The sequence below is a fragment of the Eptesicus fuscus genome, chromosome 5, assembly GCF_027574615.1.
Source record: "Eptesicus fuscus isolate TK198812 chromosome 5, DD_ASM_mEF_20220401, whole genome shotgun sequence".
Lineage (NCBI taxonomy): Eukaryota > Metazoa > Chordata > Mammalia > Chiroptera > Vespertilionidae > Eptesicus > Eptesicus fuscus.
In genome coordinates, this window is record NC_072477.1 from 23,057,228 (window position 1) to 23,073,270 (window position 16,043).

General features: G+C 45.8%; 1 protein-coding gene across 1 annotated transcript; it reads right to left on the reverse strand.

The window, feature by feature from the left end:
• Positions 1-11,547: 11,547 nt before the first annotated feature.
• ACOT6 (acyl-CoA thioesterase 6) lies at positions 11,548-15,579 on the reverse strand. The gene is made up of 3 exons (XM_008138855.3): positions 15,108-15,579; positions 14,498-14,700; positions 11,548-12,201 (listed from the first exon to the last, which is right to left on the reverse strand). Exons 1-3 carry the CDS (start codon positions 15,562-15,564, stop codon positions 11,599-11,601), a joined length of 1,263 nt encoding a protein of 420 aa, XP_008137077.2. The 5' UTR covers positions 15,565-15,579; the 3' UTR covers positions 11,548-11,598.
• Positions 15,580-16,043: the final 464 nt, after the last annotated feature.

Here is a 16,043-nt window from a genome sequence, read left to right on the forward strand (position 1 = left end):
AAAGTGTGGTCCAACTTTGCGGTTGGATCCCTGATCAGGGAACATTCAGGAATCAACCAATGAATGCATAAATGGGGGGAACAACAGAGCGGTTTCTTTCTCTCTCTCTCTTCCTCTCTTTCTCAAAATCAATCAATAAAAAATATATAAGGAAAGCCCTTTACAAGTAAATAACACATTATGTGGGCCTGTATTTCTGGAGGGCACCAGAACTAACAGTTTGCAGCCTCAGCTAACTTCACCTAATTACCGGTTCTGATTCTTTATTTGAAGATTTGCAATCATTCTTATGTTTCATGCTTGCAGGGTTTAGAGCTTATTGTTCCTTTGCCTGAATATAAATCTAGGTTCCAGAACTTTTTACTTTACTTGGCAGTGGTTTTAGCTAAATGCCTGTGGAATAAAGTAAGGAAGGGACAGGGACTACTTTAAAAAGAGTGGTATTTAATCTTGTGGTTGAGTGTGCGCATGAATGACTTCCTTATCATTTCCATTTCTTGGGCTCAATTTCTGCCCACCTATATAGCACTGGAATCACAAAATGAAGACAACTAATTATACTTATTCTTCATAAACATCTCCATCCCAGCCAGACAATCACATCCTTTGCTAAACAGCTTTGGCTGGGTCTATAACTAACCAACAACATCCCTTTTCAAACTGCTAGTTGGAACTGCCAAGTATGCAAGCAAGACAGTGCACATTTTAAGTAGGAATTGAGGAGCATCACCAGGTCAAACCATTACTTCATAACGGTTTTCATTGGATAAACGGATGATGGATTTCAAAGCTAAGGCAGTATTTCTCAAAGTGTGGTGGGGCGCACTCCCATTTTAGAATAACTTGAGATGCATGGTCAAAATGCACATTCCTGAACCTCCCCCATCATGTTAAAAACTCATCATCTGTATTCCAACAAGCTCATAGTATTTGGGCCCCCTAAAACCATACATATGCATACTGAAATTTGAGCAACAGCACCCCAATACATTCTATCAGACTGGGTTTTACAACGCCACCTAATAACTGCACTCACGGTCATTCAGGGCACATCCCAGGTTTTAGACACCGCTGCAATGGTGTGACACACATCCCCCTCGGAACCAGCTCCCCCACTCCACCCCGCTAGCGGGGGAGAAGGGGCATTACTTCTTTGTGAAAGACATCCTCCTTCACCCACTCCCTTCCATCACCGGTCCCCACCCCAACCCCCACTTGTTCGAGGATTTCCTGCTCTTGGCCTTCCCTTCTCTTTGCCAGAGTCCCTCCACATTAACCCAATCTCTAATCCGCCCCAGCCGCCGTCACCCCAGACCACCCAGCCTCTCCTCCGCCCCAGGCCTCTGACTCCAAGGAGCCAGCATCCGCTCCCGGGCTCCCTTCCGCCGTTCAAGGACACCCTCCGCCCTCCCAGCCCTCCCCACTCTACCATCACCCTTTCCCACTTCCAATCTCTCTTCGGCTTTGCTCACCAGGCCTGGAAGATACTCACCATTCCGGCGGTTGCTACTGTCACTGCTCCGGTTGCTAGGGCCCGCCGGGGTCAGTGCGCGTGCGCACTTCTCGGAGTTCTCCGCGGATCCCTAGCCCCGCCGCTGTCCCTTCTCTCCGCCCTCAGGGGGCTGGAGCGGGGCATTGTGGGACGGCGGGGCGGCCGCCCGGGTCCTCCGGCCCCGCGGCCGATCGCTGCCCAGGAGCCGCAGCGCGACTGCCAGTGCCCGCGCCGGGCTCGGGAGCTTAACCGCGCCCAGGGGTCAGGGGATGTGCTTTTCCCGACGGAAATGCAGCGGCAGCTCCTCTGGCGTGACGTGCCCGCCTGAAGTTTAACACTGAGAAACCTCCCTATAGCCACTGCCCTTCCCAGAAAAGGATTTGTGAAACTCGCTTTGCCTGCTAATTGCCCTTCCTGACCTTCTCTGGGCTGCCTGCTGTCATTAACCTGGCGTGCCCGCTGAGGGTACCCGAAGCTAAACTCAGCTAGACTCGGCCGCATTTCTTCAGTTACCTCCCTCCAGGGTGCCAGGTTTCACATAATCCAAGTGTCTTTTTACTCCCAACTCGCAAATGAGCCAAAAGTTTGTAAAAAAAATACTCAAGAGTTGCTAGGGGTATGGAGAAACGGGGCGCAGTTTATAACGGATACGACCTTTCTGGAGGGCTGTTGGCAGTATTAAAAACATGGACGGCCGAAACCGGTTTGGCTCAGTGGATAGAGCGTCGGCCTGCGGACTCAAGGGTCCCAGGTTCGATTCCGGTCAAGGGCATGTACCTTGGTTGCGGGCACATCCCCAGTAGGGGGTGTGCAGGAGGCAGCTGATCGATGTTTCTCTCTCATCGATGTTTCTAACTCTCTATCCCTCTCTCTTCCTCTCTGTAAAAAATAAATAAAATATATATTAAAAAAAAATATGGACGAAAAGGGCCACACACTAAATCTGACAGTGTGTGCAGGGCGGCCTTACAAACTCCAGAGTCCGAAAGTACCCACGAAGGATGGTCTGGCATGGAACCTTTCTAACTAAAAGCCGTGGCAGGTGGTCATGTTCCTAGACCGGTTTTTCTCTAACAAAGGCCAGTCTTTCCCAACGAAGTCTGTCTGCTGTCTTGTTGCATCTAGGATAGCATACCTTTGGAACGACAGGGTAATTTCCTCCCCTCAGCCCCCCTCCACTCCTCACGGCACCAGAACAAACCACAAATCCCCGAACGGTTATTATCATGTTAATTGTTGACTGTTAACTATCCTATACCCACAAACGTAAAAGAAGTAGGTGTCTGTTTTACTTTTTATCCAATCCCAGAGACTTCTCTGCTGGGCTTTCTCCGCCTCCCTAATCTATCACCAATGTATTTCATGTAACCCCTGTAGGCGTTGCCCTTTGATTTTAATATATTAAATAAATGGTAAAACTGCCATTTCCGTTGAGATTTTGCTTTCCTGCGATTGTCATCAGTTTGGCTCAAATAAACTCATAAAAAATTCTTAGAAATTGGGACGTTTCTTACATTGAGAAAATCTTTTAAAACTTTGCACCTTTGTGACTCAGCAGTTCCACTTCTAGAACTTCCTGCTGAAGAAATGATCACCCAAGTACACACAGATACATGTTCAAAGTTTTAATAGCAAAAAGAAAACAACCCAAATGTCAACATAATTGGTATTGTTAAACATCCAAACAATGACATAATATTTCCATTAAAAATGTTGCAGAAATGCGTCTATTGACATGCATAGTCATGATGTGTTCATTTAAAATACAAGTTATCAAACAAAATGATGTGATCCTCTTAAAAATTATACGTAGCACACACAGATATACATGAGAAAACTTAAAGGATATCAAGAGGGTTTAATGTTTCTTACAGACTGAATTGTGTCCCCTCAAAATTCATGTGTTGAAGCTCAATGTGAATGTATGTATTTGGAGATAGGGCCTGTAAGGAGGTAATTATGGTTAAAAGAGTCAGTAAGAGTGGAGCCCCGGGACGGGTGTCCTTATAAGAAAAAGAACAGACACCACAAGCGGTTTGCTCAGTGAAAAGGCCCTGGGAGGACACAGTGAGAAGGCGTCCTCTGCAAGCCAAGAAGAGAAGCTTCACCCAGAACCAGCCCAGTTGACTCCTTGATCATTCCAGCTTCCAGAAATGTGGGAAAATAAATTCTGCTGTTTAAGCTATCCAGTCTGTGGTATTCTGTTATGGCAACTTGAGCAGACAGATACAATGTTCACTTTACTTGTCTATTTTTTAATTGCTCTAGAATGTGGATGTTTTAAATTTTGGAATAAGAAACAAATTTCAGCCCTAACCGGTTTGGCTCAGTGGACAGAGCGTCAGCCTGTGGACTGAAGGGGCCCAGGTTCAATTCCGGTCAAGGGCGTGTACCTTGGTTGCGGGCACATCCCCAGTGGGAGGTGTGTGGGAGGCAGCTGATCTGTTTCTAACTCTCTATCCCTCTCCCCGCCTCTCTGTAAAAAAAATCAATAAAATGCATTAAAAAAAAAGAAAGAAATTTCATTTTCAAAGAGGTAACAATCACATTTATAAAACTAGGAAAAAGTAAAAAATTTTACTGGAGAAAATAAAAATGTATATTTATGACATATCCAACTTTGTTCTTGTGTGTATGCAGTTAGACAGACTTGATCAGAGCAAGGACGATGGGCCAGATACAGAAGGTCACCAGTGTGGAAAGCCCCGGGGACCTAGCAACAGGCAAAACTGGTAAAACAAGGACCTTGCCCCCGGGGTAACCTTTCTTTCAGTTTAGACCCCCTGGCCTTTCATATTGCAGGTCATGCAATTCGATTAGGACCCTCCCCTGACCTTTCCGGACCTTTCCTCCCCTGACATGTCACTAGTAATGCAGTGGGCTCCCTTGGAGGAGGAACAAGGGTTGAAGAGTGGCCCCATTGACTCCCGGCTCTTGCATGAAGGTAACATCTAGTGATAACATCTAGGCTCCAGTTGTGTTTCTGCTCCAGGCCCAGAAAAGCAGCAAAACCAGACAAGCGATGCCATGGCTGACATCAGGACCAGTTCATTGATTGATGACCCCTGCCCTGGTACCGACAATCAGCAGAAACCACAATCCTGAAAGGACACACCTGAAAAGCTGAGGACTATTTTACTGGGATCCTCCCCAGAGACTTCCAGATAAACACTCTCCCCTCCTCCTTTTCTTCCCCCCAGGTGTGTTACCTTTAACTTCCTCTTTCCCAAGCTCCAAGGGCCCTTCTTTTGCCTCTGTAACTTCTTTCCTAAGCCCACACACAGCTGGCCCACTTTTCCTACCTCTGTGACTTTTTCCCCCAGATCTTCAAACCTCTGCTCTCTCCAAACTAGAATTCTTACTCTCCTGCAAAAATCTGTTTTTGTTGATGTGGTTGTAATGGGAATCTAATCCTTAAACATAGTTCATAACCCAGCAGAGTATTTCTTTTACTCAAAACTACAGATTACACCAATCTTAATGATTGGTAAGAACATTATTTCTACATTGTCATGAATATCGTTTATGTACTGTATATAAACTATTTACCACGATATAAACAGAAATTTTCTTGTCTCTGCAAATTAATTCACAATATCTTGGTACATTTCCCATCAAGTACATTTTGAGTTTCACATCCTCAAAGGTTAAAAAGTATTCACACACACACACACACACACACACACACAAAATATTCACACAGGAAAAGGAAAAAGAATTATATAACTTGGATCCTTTCTCTGTTCTTTTAAACCCTGAAAAATGACAAAATAGATTCCAAAAGCTGTTCGCCAGAGAATATGGCTTTGGGTCCACTTGCTCTTATTGCAGGACTGGATAACAGAAAGTTGAGAGAAAAGTTAAAATTATTATTAAAACAGTGTCCCCAAATTAAAAAAAAAAAATCTAACAGACCTTTTGAAAAGTATAGATAAAATACATAGTTTGAAATGATAGAAAACCAAGTATGTTAAGAAGTCTTTAATTTTTAAACAAGAATGTGAATTGAATAAAAGAGAAAAATTGTCAGTTAAATGATTAGAAATTTAGCAAAATAACTAAATTAAAAAAAAAACCACTTTATCACCTAATAGAGTCAATAATTCTTAGGTTATTAAGTCAAGAGGTGTATAAATTCAAATTAGAATGAGTATTGTATCAAATTTCAATAGTCAGTTTCACAGATTATGATTCTCATTATAGTTATTTGCTGAAAAGCCAGTTCCTCCCCTCACTGTTTTTGGTCTGTTTTAAAATAGTCCTCTTTTGTCCTAGCTGGTTGGCTCAGTGGCTAGAGCCTGCAGACTGAAGGGTCCCAGGTTTGATTCCTGTCAAGGGCACATGCCCAGATTGTGGGCTCGATCCCCAGTAGGGGGTGTGCAGGAGGCAGCCAATCAATGATTTGCTCTCATCATTAATGTTACTATCTCTCTCTCCCTCTCCCTTCCTCTGAAATCAATAAAAATATATTTTAAAAAATAAAATAAAATAATCCTTTAAAAAATCTTACATGAATAACTCAAAATTCAGGAGGATGTATGGGTATGTTAATAATTTGAAACATAATAAAAATAATGCTAATTTTGGGAGAACTATTAATACTACAAATTAGGTTGACAATACTTCATCTTCTGCCAAGAAGAACCCAAAATATAGTTCTGACCACAAGTTCTACTGATCAACCAAAAGCAAAGGCTAGTAATTAATACCTTCATTTTTCCCCTCAAGTATATAAAAAAAATTACGGTGAGGGCCAGAACTTTTAATATTTTCTAATTCTACACACATTTTATTTTATTTTATTAAAAAAAAAAAAATATATATATATATATATATATATATATATATATATATATATATATATATATACACACACACAGCCCTGGCTGGTTTGGCTGAGTGGATAGAGCGTCGGCCTGTGGACTGAAGGGTCCCAGGTTCGATTCTGGTCAAGGGCACATGCCTGGGTGGCAGGCTTGATCCCCACTAGGGGGTATGCAGGAGGCAGCAGATCCATGATTCTCTCTCTCCCTCTCCCTTCCTCTCTCTGAAATCAATACAAATATATTTTAAAATATACACACACATTTTTGTATTGATTTCAGAGAGGAAGGGAGAGGGAGAGAGAGATAGAAACATCAATGATGAAAGAGAATAATGGATCAGCTGGGTCCTTCACACCCGGGGCCTGGGCTGGGGATCAAGCCTGAAACCTGGGCATGTGCCCTGAACTGGGAATCGAACTATAACCTCCTGGTCCATAGATTGACGTTCAATCACTGAGTCATGCCGGCCGGGCTCTAAACATATTAAAGTTTAGAATAAAAATTCAGAAATTCAGCTAAGATTATTTAAATAAGTTAAGGCTCACCTAACAAATTGTAATTAATTTTTGGTGAAGGTGGTGAAAGGTAAGTGATGAGTTCTGTCTTCCCTGAGATAATTACATTGCTACATGGGACTAGGACCTGTAATCGACCTATTTTTAAATATATTTTTGAAACCTAGTGTGGCCCTAACCTGTTTTGCTCAGTGGATAGAGCATCAGCCTGCAGACCAAAGGGTCCTGGGTTCAGTTCTGGTCAAAGGCACGTGCCTGGGTTGCAGGCTCCTCCCCGGCCCAGGCCCTGGTCTGGGCTTGTGCAGGAGGCAACCAATCAATATGTGTTTCTCTCACATCGATGTTTCTTTCTGTCTTTCCCTCTCTCTTCCACTCTCCCTAAAAATCAATGGAAAAATATCCTCGGGTGAGGAGTAACAAACAAACAAAAAACAAAAACAAACAAAGGAAAAAAGAAACCTAATGTGAAGAAAAGGTTTTTTTAAAAGTACAAATACAGCCGAAACCGGTTTGGCTCAGTGGATAGCGCGTCGGCCTGCGGACTGAAAGGTCCCAGGTTCGATTCTGGTCAAGGGCATGTACCTTGGTTGCGGGCACATCCCGGGAGGAGGTGTGTGCAGGAGGCAGCTGGTCGATGTTTCTCTCTCATTGATGTTTCTGGCTTTCTATCCCTCTCCCTTCCTCTCTGTAAAAAATCAATAAAATATATTTTTAAAAAAAGTACAAATACAGAGATAAACAAACTGTAGAGAATCTAAGTATTTCTTAGTAACTGATTGCCATTTTTAAAGCAGTATCTTAGGATTTCCAACTTTTCTTAAAGATCCTAGAATGGGTGGCAACTAGAAAAATATCAAAATCTGATTAACAACAGAAAGGATTCTATGAGTTCGGTCTACCACCAATTAACCTCCAAGTTATCTTGTTAGAATTCATTCCAGCCTCGGTTATGAGCAAGTTATCGTAGGTCAATTGTTCCCCATTGTAAAAACAGAGACTTATCTTTATTTTGTTCAAAACAGTTGTAAACCCTCTGGGACAGATACAGCAAACTAATTATACCAGGTTTTTTTAAAATCCTTGAAAGGGTGGATAAATGGCAGATTGAAAACCGGCTTGTAGCAATTACCTTGAGTTCAAGCTCAAACATGGAGAAACATGGATAGTATCAAAGCTACAGGCTCTGATGAACTTGAAGTGAGTGTTTTTACTTCTTTTAAAAGCTTTCAGAGGCCATGAGAATCCAGGGTCTTCGCGGATTTGACCGGGGCCAGAGAGGGGACTGGTACCTGCCAGAGGGAGGGTCAGGGCTCCGGGACGAAGCCCAGCAGGGCAGGCAATGGCCCGAGGGAGTGGGGCGGGGCCGGCAGGGGCGGGGCCAAAGTGGGCGGGGCGGTCAAGAGGACGTGGGCTGGTCCCTGGAGTGCCACTCAGCGAAGGACTGCAAAAAGGGGCGACCTCTGCAGGCCCTGGGTCCGTGGTGCTTTCGGAAGTCCTATGGGAGACCGCCTGAAAGAGGTACAAGTCCATTTCGAACCTACCCCTCTACCAAACGAGAATGAGAAGTTGATATCTGACAGAAAATGCTGCCAGTTACCTTCTCTAAAATCCCTCACTGGACACCAGGTGACACTGTTCCCTAAACCTAAAGGAGGCAACGTGTACTAGGCTCTAAGGTTGAGCATGGACCTATGAACTCTTCAAGGGCTTGCCAGTCAAGGTACAAGCTGGGGTTGCGGGCTCCATCCCCACTGGGGGGCATGCGGGAGGCAGCTGATTGATGTTTCTCTCCATCTCTCTCCCTTCCTCTCTCTGAAATCAATAAAAACGTATTTTTAAAAATCAGCATTGGCTCGCATGCTCAGTGGTTAGAGCGTCGACCCTCGCACTGGAGAGTCATGGGTTTGATTCCCGGTCAAGGGCACATACCTGAGTTGCAGGTTTGATCCTGGGCCCAGATCCAGCTGCGTGTGGGAGGCAACCAATCAACGTGCTTCTCTCACATAGAAGTTTCTCTCTCTCCTCTCCCCTTCCAACCTCCTTTCCACTCTCAATGGGGGGAAAAATATCCTCAGATGAGGCCTAAAAATAATAATAATAATAATAATAATAAGCAAAGATATCTTGGCTATAGAGATGCCCCCTAAGGAATGAGGGGTCCCAGCCTCACATCAGAATCTCCAGCAAAGCATTCCAGTGCAGGGAAGAGAAGTCCCCAGAACTTCTGACTGTAAAAACCAGCGGGGATTGTGGCTAAGACAGAGGGCTCTGGAGTTCCAGGCATTCTTCTTCTTTTTTTAAAATGAAAATATATATATTTTTTTAATATATTTTATTGATTTTTTACAGAGAGGAAGGGAGAGGGACAGAGAGCCAGAAACATTGATCAGCTGCCTCCTGCACACCCCCTACTGGGGATGTGCCCGCAACCAAGGTACATGCCCTTGACCAGAATCGAACCTGGGACCTTTCAGTCCGCAGGCCGATGCTCTATCCACTGAGCCAAACCGGTTTTGGCTAAATGAAAATATTTTATTGATTTCAGAGAGGAAGGGAGAGGGAGAGAGGGATAGAAGCATCAATGATGAGAGAGAATTATTGATTGGCTTCCTCCTGCACGCCCCCCTCACTGGGGATGGAGCCTGCAACTAGGGCATGTGCCCTGATGGGGAATCGGGAATTGAACCATGACCTCTTGGTTCATAGGTCTGATGCTCAACCACTGAGCCACTCAGGCTGGGTCCAGGAGTTCCTCTTAAAGGGCTGGCACATGGACTTACTAGGACTCACTCCCTCTGAGCTCCAATGCTGGGGCAGGATCTCAAAAGAGCCAGGGACATAAGGAGAAGAACTGAATTGTCTGGCTTCAAGGAAAAGGCTGAGGGCAGCTTTCTCCTAGACAGACGTGCTGGCAGAGGCCATTGTTCTTTGCTGAGCCCTCCCCACAGAGCCGGCAGGCAAGCCATATCTGAGACTCTATCAACTTGGCTTACACTGATAGCCCCATCCTGATGATTCCCTGAGACCCTGTCCCACCCAATTTCCATTGGCTTTTCCATGCAAATGGCCTCTCTTGCCTCATAAAACAACCCTGTTTAAGGCTGTCTTTAGAGAATACATACATATGTGGCTGACCCCCCCAGTTTTAGAAAAACAGCTCAAGATCCTTTTACTTCTGCCCCCCAAAACCATCATTATAGTGCCCATGAACTTTGGATTTTGTGCATCTCTGCATGTGCCATCTGAAAAAATAAAATACCTTTCACAAGCTTTTATCTTTCCAGTAGATGCCTGAAACCATGAATAGTACCAAACCCTATATATTCAGTACTGTTTTTTCCTATATGTATACATACCTATAATAAAATTTATCAAACAATAAGAAATTAATAATAACTAATGAAATAGAGGCCTGGCACACAAAATTCGTGCGTGGGTACAGTCGCTAGGCCTGGCCTGCGATCAGGGCCATCTTCCCTGGCTGCCCGCAGCCAGCCCCATCCCCCGCCACCACCCACCCCGCTTCCACGTTCACCATCCGGCAATCGGAGCCTGATGGCTGGGGGAAGGGACCAAGAGGTCAGCCATTCCCACCCGCTCACCTGCCCTGCCCCCACCACGGTTGCCCTCTGTGTGTGTGGGACAATTGGTAGGGCAGGGGCCTTGGCCTGGTGTCACTCACATCCCACACCACCCACCCCCAGTTCCCCGTTTGCCATGGGCGATTGGAGCCTGCCGGCCAGGAAAAGGAACCCAGAGGTGGTCAGTGCACCTCATAGTGACTGGTCAAGCAATTGTTCTGGTCGTTCTGCTGTTAGATCAATTTGCATACTACCCTTTTATTATATAGGATAGAGGCTCAGTGCACCGGTAGGGGCTGGCTGGCCTGCCCTGATGGGGGCCCTGGATCGGAGTGGGGGGTCCCTGCTGGGGGGTGGGGCCGGCTGGGGCGAGGGGCCATTGTTCTGATCTCTGGTTGTTCCACCGTTTTGGTCGCTGGGCTTTTATTATATAGGATACTATAACAAAAGTTACGTGAATGTGCTGCTCTCTCTCTCTCAGAATACCTTATTGTACTGAACTCACCCTTGTTGTGAAGATGTGCGATCACAATGTCTATGTGATGAGATGAAGTGAGGTACTCAGAATAGCATGCAATTTAAACATATGAGTTGTTCATTTCTGGGATTTTTCATTTAGTATTTTCTGACCACTGTTGATCACAGGTGACTGAAACTGCAGATAAGGGGGTACTACTGTACCAATGTCCCAACTGGAATTCAAAAACAAGTCTTGAGCACACGTTCAGGAATGTGTACTGGTAAGAATTAAGCAGAGTCCATTCCTTCAGGAACTTGAGTGGGCAGGTTCCCAAAGCTCAGATAAGGTCAGTTAGGGCCCAAGCTGTATACGGGACTCTTAGCAATATGGCATCTCAGTCCATAGAACAAGAACACAAGGCCAAATCTAGGCCAGCAATTGAAAGTTGGTCAAGCACTTCTTACGTTTCTCCTGCTTAAGGTTAAGATTGTTCTTACAAATAAGATCAGGGTTAAGCCTATACACTGGATAAAGTTCAGGGGAGAAAAGGGTAGACCCAGCAGTGAAGAAAATAGGGTTGCAAAGGTTGAGAATCCAGTAGGACCTGACAAGGAAGCCAAGATGTTTGCTTTGTTACAAAAAGACTCCTAGGTGCTCAGGAAAACCCAATACATGGTGCATGAATAGGATTTTTATTAATAGCCTCTCACCTATGATTGTAATGTTACATTTTGCTGTTGACAGATTTTTTTCCATTGAGATGCTTATGGAAGAAAGTTTGAATTTGCTGCCAGGCATCTACCTGTGCCCTTGAATGCGCCTTTGGCTCACCTCCATAGTATATTGCTAGGCCCAATACTGCGTGCACAGAGGCTCTACTAGGAGGAAAATAAGGTGGGTCAATACAGTGACCAGTTCCTGGGTAGTGGATTATCTGGGGTCTGTCTTTCCCATGGGCTTGTAACCGTTCAGAGGCTATATTAGCATAGAATTCACTCTTCCAGCTGTAATCATCCATGCCAACAATAAACAGGAAGGGTCCCTGGGCCTTTTCCAATGGAATAAGACTTTGGTGGTAGGGTTTTTCCAGTGGATTATTCCAGATATTCATGAAATCTAAAAGGCCTGACTCGGTGGTTGTATGTTTCCCTAGGTCACTGCCGAGATCAGGAATAATCATATCCTTGTAATGCAGAGGAGCTATTGTGTTGGCCACACAGGAATTGATAACCACCGTGGCTGTGATGCCCTTCAAGAAAGAGGCCATTGAGAGACACAAGTCACCTCCTTTGGAGAATCCAAGAAGCCCAACACTAGGGCCTTTCACCTGATGAGGAGAGAGAGAGAGAGAGAGAGAGAGAGAATAAGCTTAGAATTCATAAGTAGAGGACATAAACAGTGATTTTATATTCTCTAGGCAGTTTTCTCAAATGTCATTTGCTTTCCTTCTTTATGCAACAATCTACAATGTCCAAAAGTGTCTTCTAATAATCAAATTAATTGATTTCCTAGTACACAGGCCTTCCACCAATATTTATGGGGTCTGGGTTAAGAATATACACAGAGAGCAATACTCCCTATACCTGAATATTTAAAAGTTAGATATCAAATGAACAAACGATTAAATAAAATATATTCTTTTTTCCTATCTTCATAATATGCCTCCATAACAATTTACAAGGCTCAAATTTAAAATCTTGGAACTCATTGGAGTTTTATACTGGAACATGACATAGGGGAGAGCCAGTCCTGGCCCCAATCCCTGGTCCCTGGCCCAACACTCTTCTCTTCCACCCCTAGCTCTATCATGCAACTTGAGGGGCCTTTCACACATGTGTGAACAACCCAACCAATATGTATAAAGCCTTGGTGTATTAACATCGAAAGAGCCATATCCCTGAGCCCTGGCCGGTTTGGCTCAGTGGATAGAGCGTCAGCCTGCAGACTGAAGGGTCACAGGTTCTATTTTAGTCAAGGGCACATACCTTGGTTGCAAGCTCGATCTCTGGCCCTAGTTGGGGGGCATACAGGAGGCAACCAATCGATGTGTCTCTTTCACATCGATGTTCGTCTCTCTCTCTCTCTGTCTCTCCCCCTCCCTTCCACTCTCTCTAAAAATCAATGAAAAATATCCTTGGGTGAGGATTAATAAAATAAAAACAATTTAAAGCCTGCCTGGTGTGGTTCAGTGGTTGAGCATTCACCTATGAACCAGGAGGTCACGGTTCGATTTCCAGTCAGGGCATATGCCCTGGTTGCGGGCTCCATCCCCAGTGTGGGGCCAGGCGAGTAGGAGGCAGCCATTCAATGGTTCTCTCTCATCATTGATGTTTCTATCTCTCTCCCTCTCCCTTATGAGAAAAAAAAAAAAAGACCCCAAGGAGAGGCATTGGGCCTGGAAGCAGGAACAGTGCTGTTCGGCAGAGAATTCTGGGGTTCAAGATCCCAAAGGCATAGTGAGCGAGGGGCCACCTAGGTTCCCGGTGAACACATTCCCTTGGTCCCTTGGAGTCCTTACCCTGTGGGCAGAGATGCTGCCAGAGAAAGGCCAGAGTGTGATCATCTAAAACAAAGGGTCCAAGGAAGAAGCCCCTTTTGCCTAGGTTTGAGGGCAGAACTGATAGTACATACTGTTCTCTTCTTTTTTCTGGGGTCTTATGTCCCCTAAATAAACCAGTCATCACAGTTCAAGATCGTCTAGGTTTTAGCAGCTCTGCTAAAAGACCAGTCCATGAATTTTAGCAGAGCTAAATCATCCTACAGACCTTGTAGAACATCTTATTCCTTAGCATTAAAATGTGTGGGTCTCTAAGTTTAGATAGTAGCAAAGAGTATGTATTCCATTTATTATCACTACTAAAATGTTTTAATTCATTTTTTCCACTATCAGATAAGAACTTTCTCTACAAAATCCTAATACCATTATCACTTAACAAAATGAATAATGATTCCTTAATATCCTCAAATACACAGTCCCCATTCAAATGTCACCAATTGTCTCAAAGATGTCTCTCTTTCTAGTCAAAATTTTTCCTCTACACATTTACATTAATCTTATACATGAGAAAAATTGAATCCCAGAGAGGGCAATTGCCTAATTCAGGATCATAAGGTTACTTGGTAGTAGCTATAAAACCAGAACTCAAGGTTAGTCGCTTTTTAGTCCAATTCTTTGAATTATAGTCAAGAATTAAAGGGAATGCCGTGGCAGGGGTGGGGGTTAGGGATCAGTTGATTGGAGCATTGTCTCATACACCAAAAGGTTGCAGGTTCCATTCCTGGTCAGGGCACATACCCAGGTTGCAGGTTCGATCCCTGGTCTGTGTGTGTACAGGAGCAACTGATGGATGTTTCTCTCTCACATTAATGTTTCTCTCTCTCTCCTTCCTCTCTCTAAAATCAATAAACATATCCTTGGGAGAGGGTTTAAAAAAAAGAATTAAGGGAAACTAAACAGTCAACTCTTAAGGAATTAGAGAGAGATGGGTAGAAACTGAAATAATAATCCTTCTAATAAAACTTTTGAAGGAGCCTTTGTGTCTCATGCCATACTTGGGGCTTTTGGATCCAGCCCTGTGTCCGTTCTGCCTCTCCCCTGCATTCACAGGAGCACCAGAACCCACCTTTGGATGCTGCAGCATGAAGTCCACAGCTTCTTCAAAGTACTCCAAGTGCACAACATTCAGACTTTCAGGGAGGTCTTCAAATCTGAAATAAGCCAGAGCAAGCACCGCAAAACCATGTCCCGCCAGGAGGCTGGCCCTGTACTCACAAAGGCCACCACCACTTCCAAACAGGTCAATGATCCCAGGGAAGGGCCCTGCACCTAGAGGGTACCACAAACCAAAAGGAGCTTTAGAGTCTCAAAAGACATCCTTGGGTTTCAGACTTTGGCAATCAGGAAAGAGAAGTTTTTGAAACAAGGAAAGTTGAGGTTGTGGGGGTTGGTGGAAGAAGGATCCCTTTTAATTTAACTTCAATATATTCTATTAATATAAATAGTTGGTCCTTCCCCTGAGGACATGCCTGAGTGACAGGGCCTCAGGAAGTGCCCTTCAACTTGAAGAAAAACTTCCACCCGGAATCCACAATAGACTCTGGAGCGCGGGGACCAATTTTGGTAAGTGCCACAATCACGTGGTTCCCAGGCCAGGCCAGAGGCCGGCAGGGTCTCGCACCTCCACCCAACGCCTCCAGAACAGCCCGGAATAGCCACGGCCGCTGGTCGCTCACCTGGCGGCAGGAAGAGCGCGGCGCGCACCCGGCCCGCGCGCACCGGCTCCCGCCGCACCCCGGGTGCGAGGAAATGGCGCTCGTGCACCGTCCGGCCCAGGAGCCGCCCGCCCTCGGGCTCGTGGCCGTCGAGCACCTCCAGCTCCACGGCGAAAGGTTGGTGCACGTCCCGCTTCACCAGCCGACCCCAAGGTTTCTCCGCTTCCAGGGCCCAGAAGAGCCCCATGGGCTCCAGCCCCGCGAAGCTGCCGCCCAGCGCGGGCGCGCGCGCCAGGTCCAGCTCGCCGCCGGCGTCGGCGCGGTAGCGCGCGTGGGCCCGGAAGAGCTCGCCCTTCTCGTCGCGCAGGGACGTTCTCAGCGTGACCCGCTGCTCCGGCGCCAGGCCGCGCACGACGATGCGCACGGGCTCGTCCCAGCAGCTGCGGCCCGCGGGCTCCACCGTCACGGTTGCAGCCATCGCGGCCTCGGAGGAAAAGGGGCAGCCTGGCTCCGCGGAGTCGAGGGCGGGGCCTGGCGTCCCTTCACCTCCCTGGGGATCAGCCGCTATTGGACCCCTTGCTGGCTTGTGGACTCCCTCTAAGCCGCTGTGCGAAGTCTCCTAGAATTGGTGCACATTCACGAGTGCCTGAAGAGGATGAAGTGTCTGCTAAGAGTTAATTACTAACCCTGCCATCCAACGTGGTGAGTGTTGAAACAGAGGTACAAAGACTGCTGAAAGGTACAGATTGGGAAAGGTATCGAACATTCCAGGAGTCCGGACTTTAAAAAAAAAAAGTTTCTCAGATGTGTACAGTTGACCCTTGAACGAGGGGCGGGGTGCGGTTAGGGAAGTCAACCTCCGGCACCGTCTGAAGTCTGTAGAACTAGTAATTAAGGGGATCAGCGCAGAGGCATAGTCCTAATCCCTCCCTTATCCCTCAGGCCTTTACCAGGCCT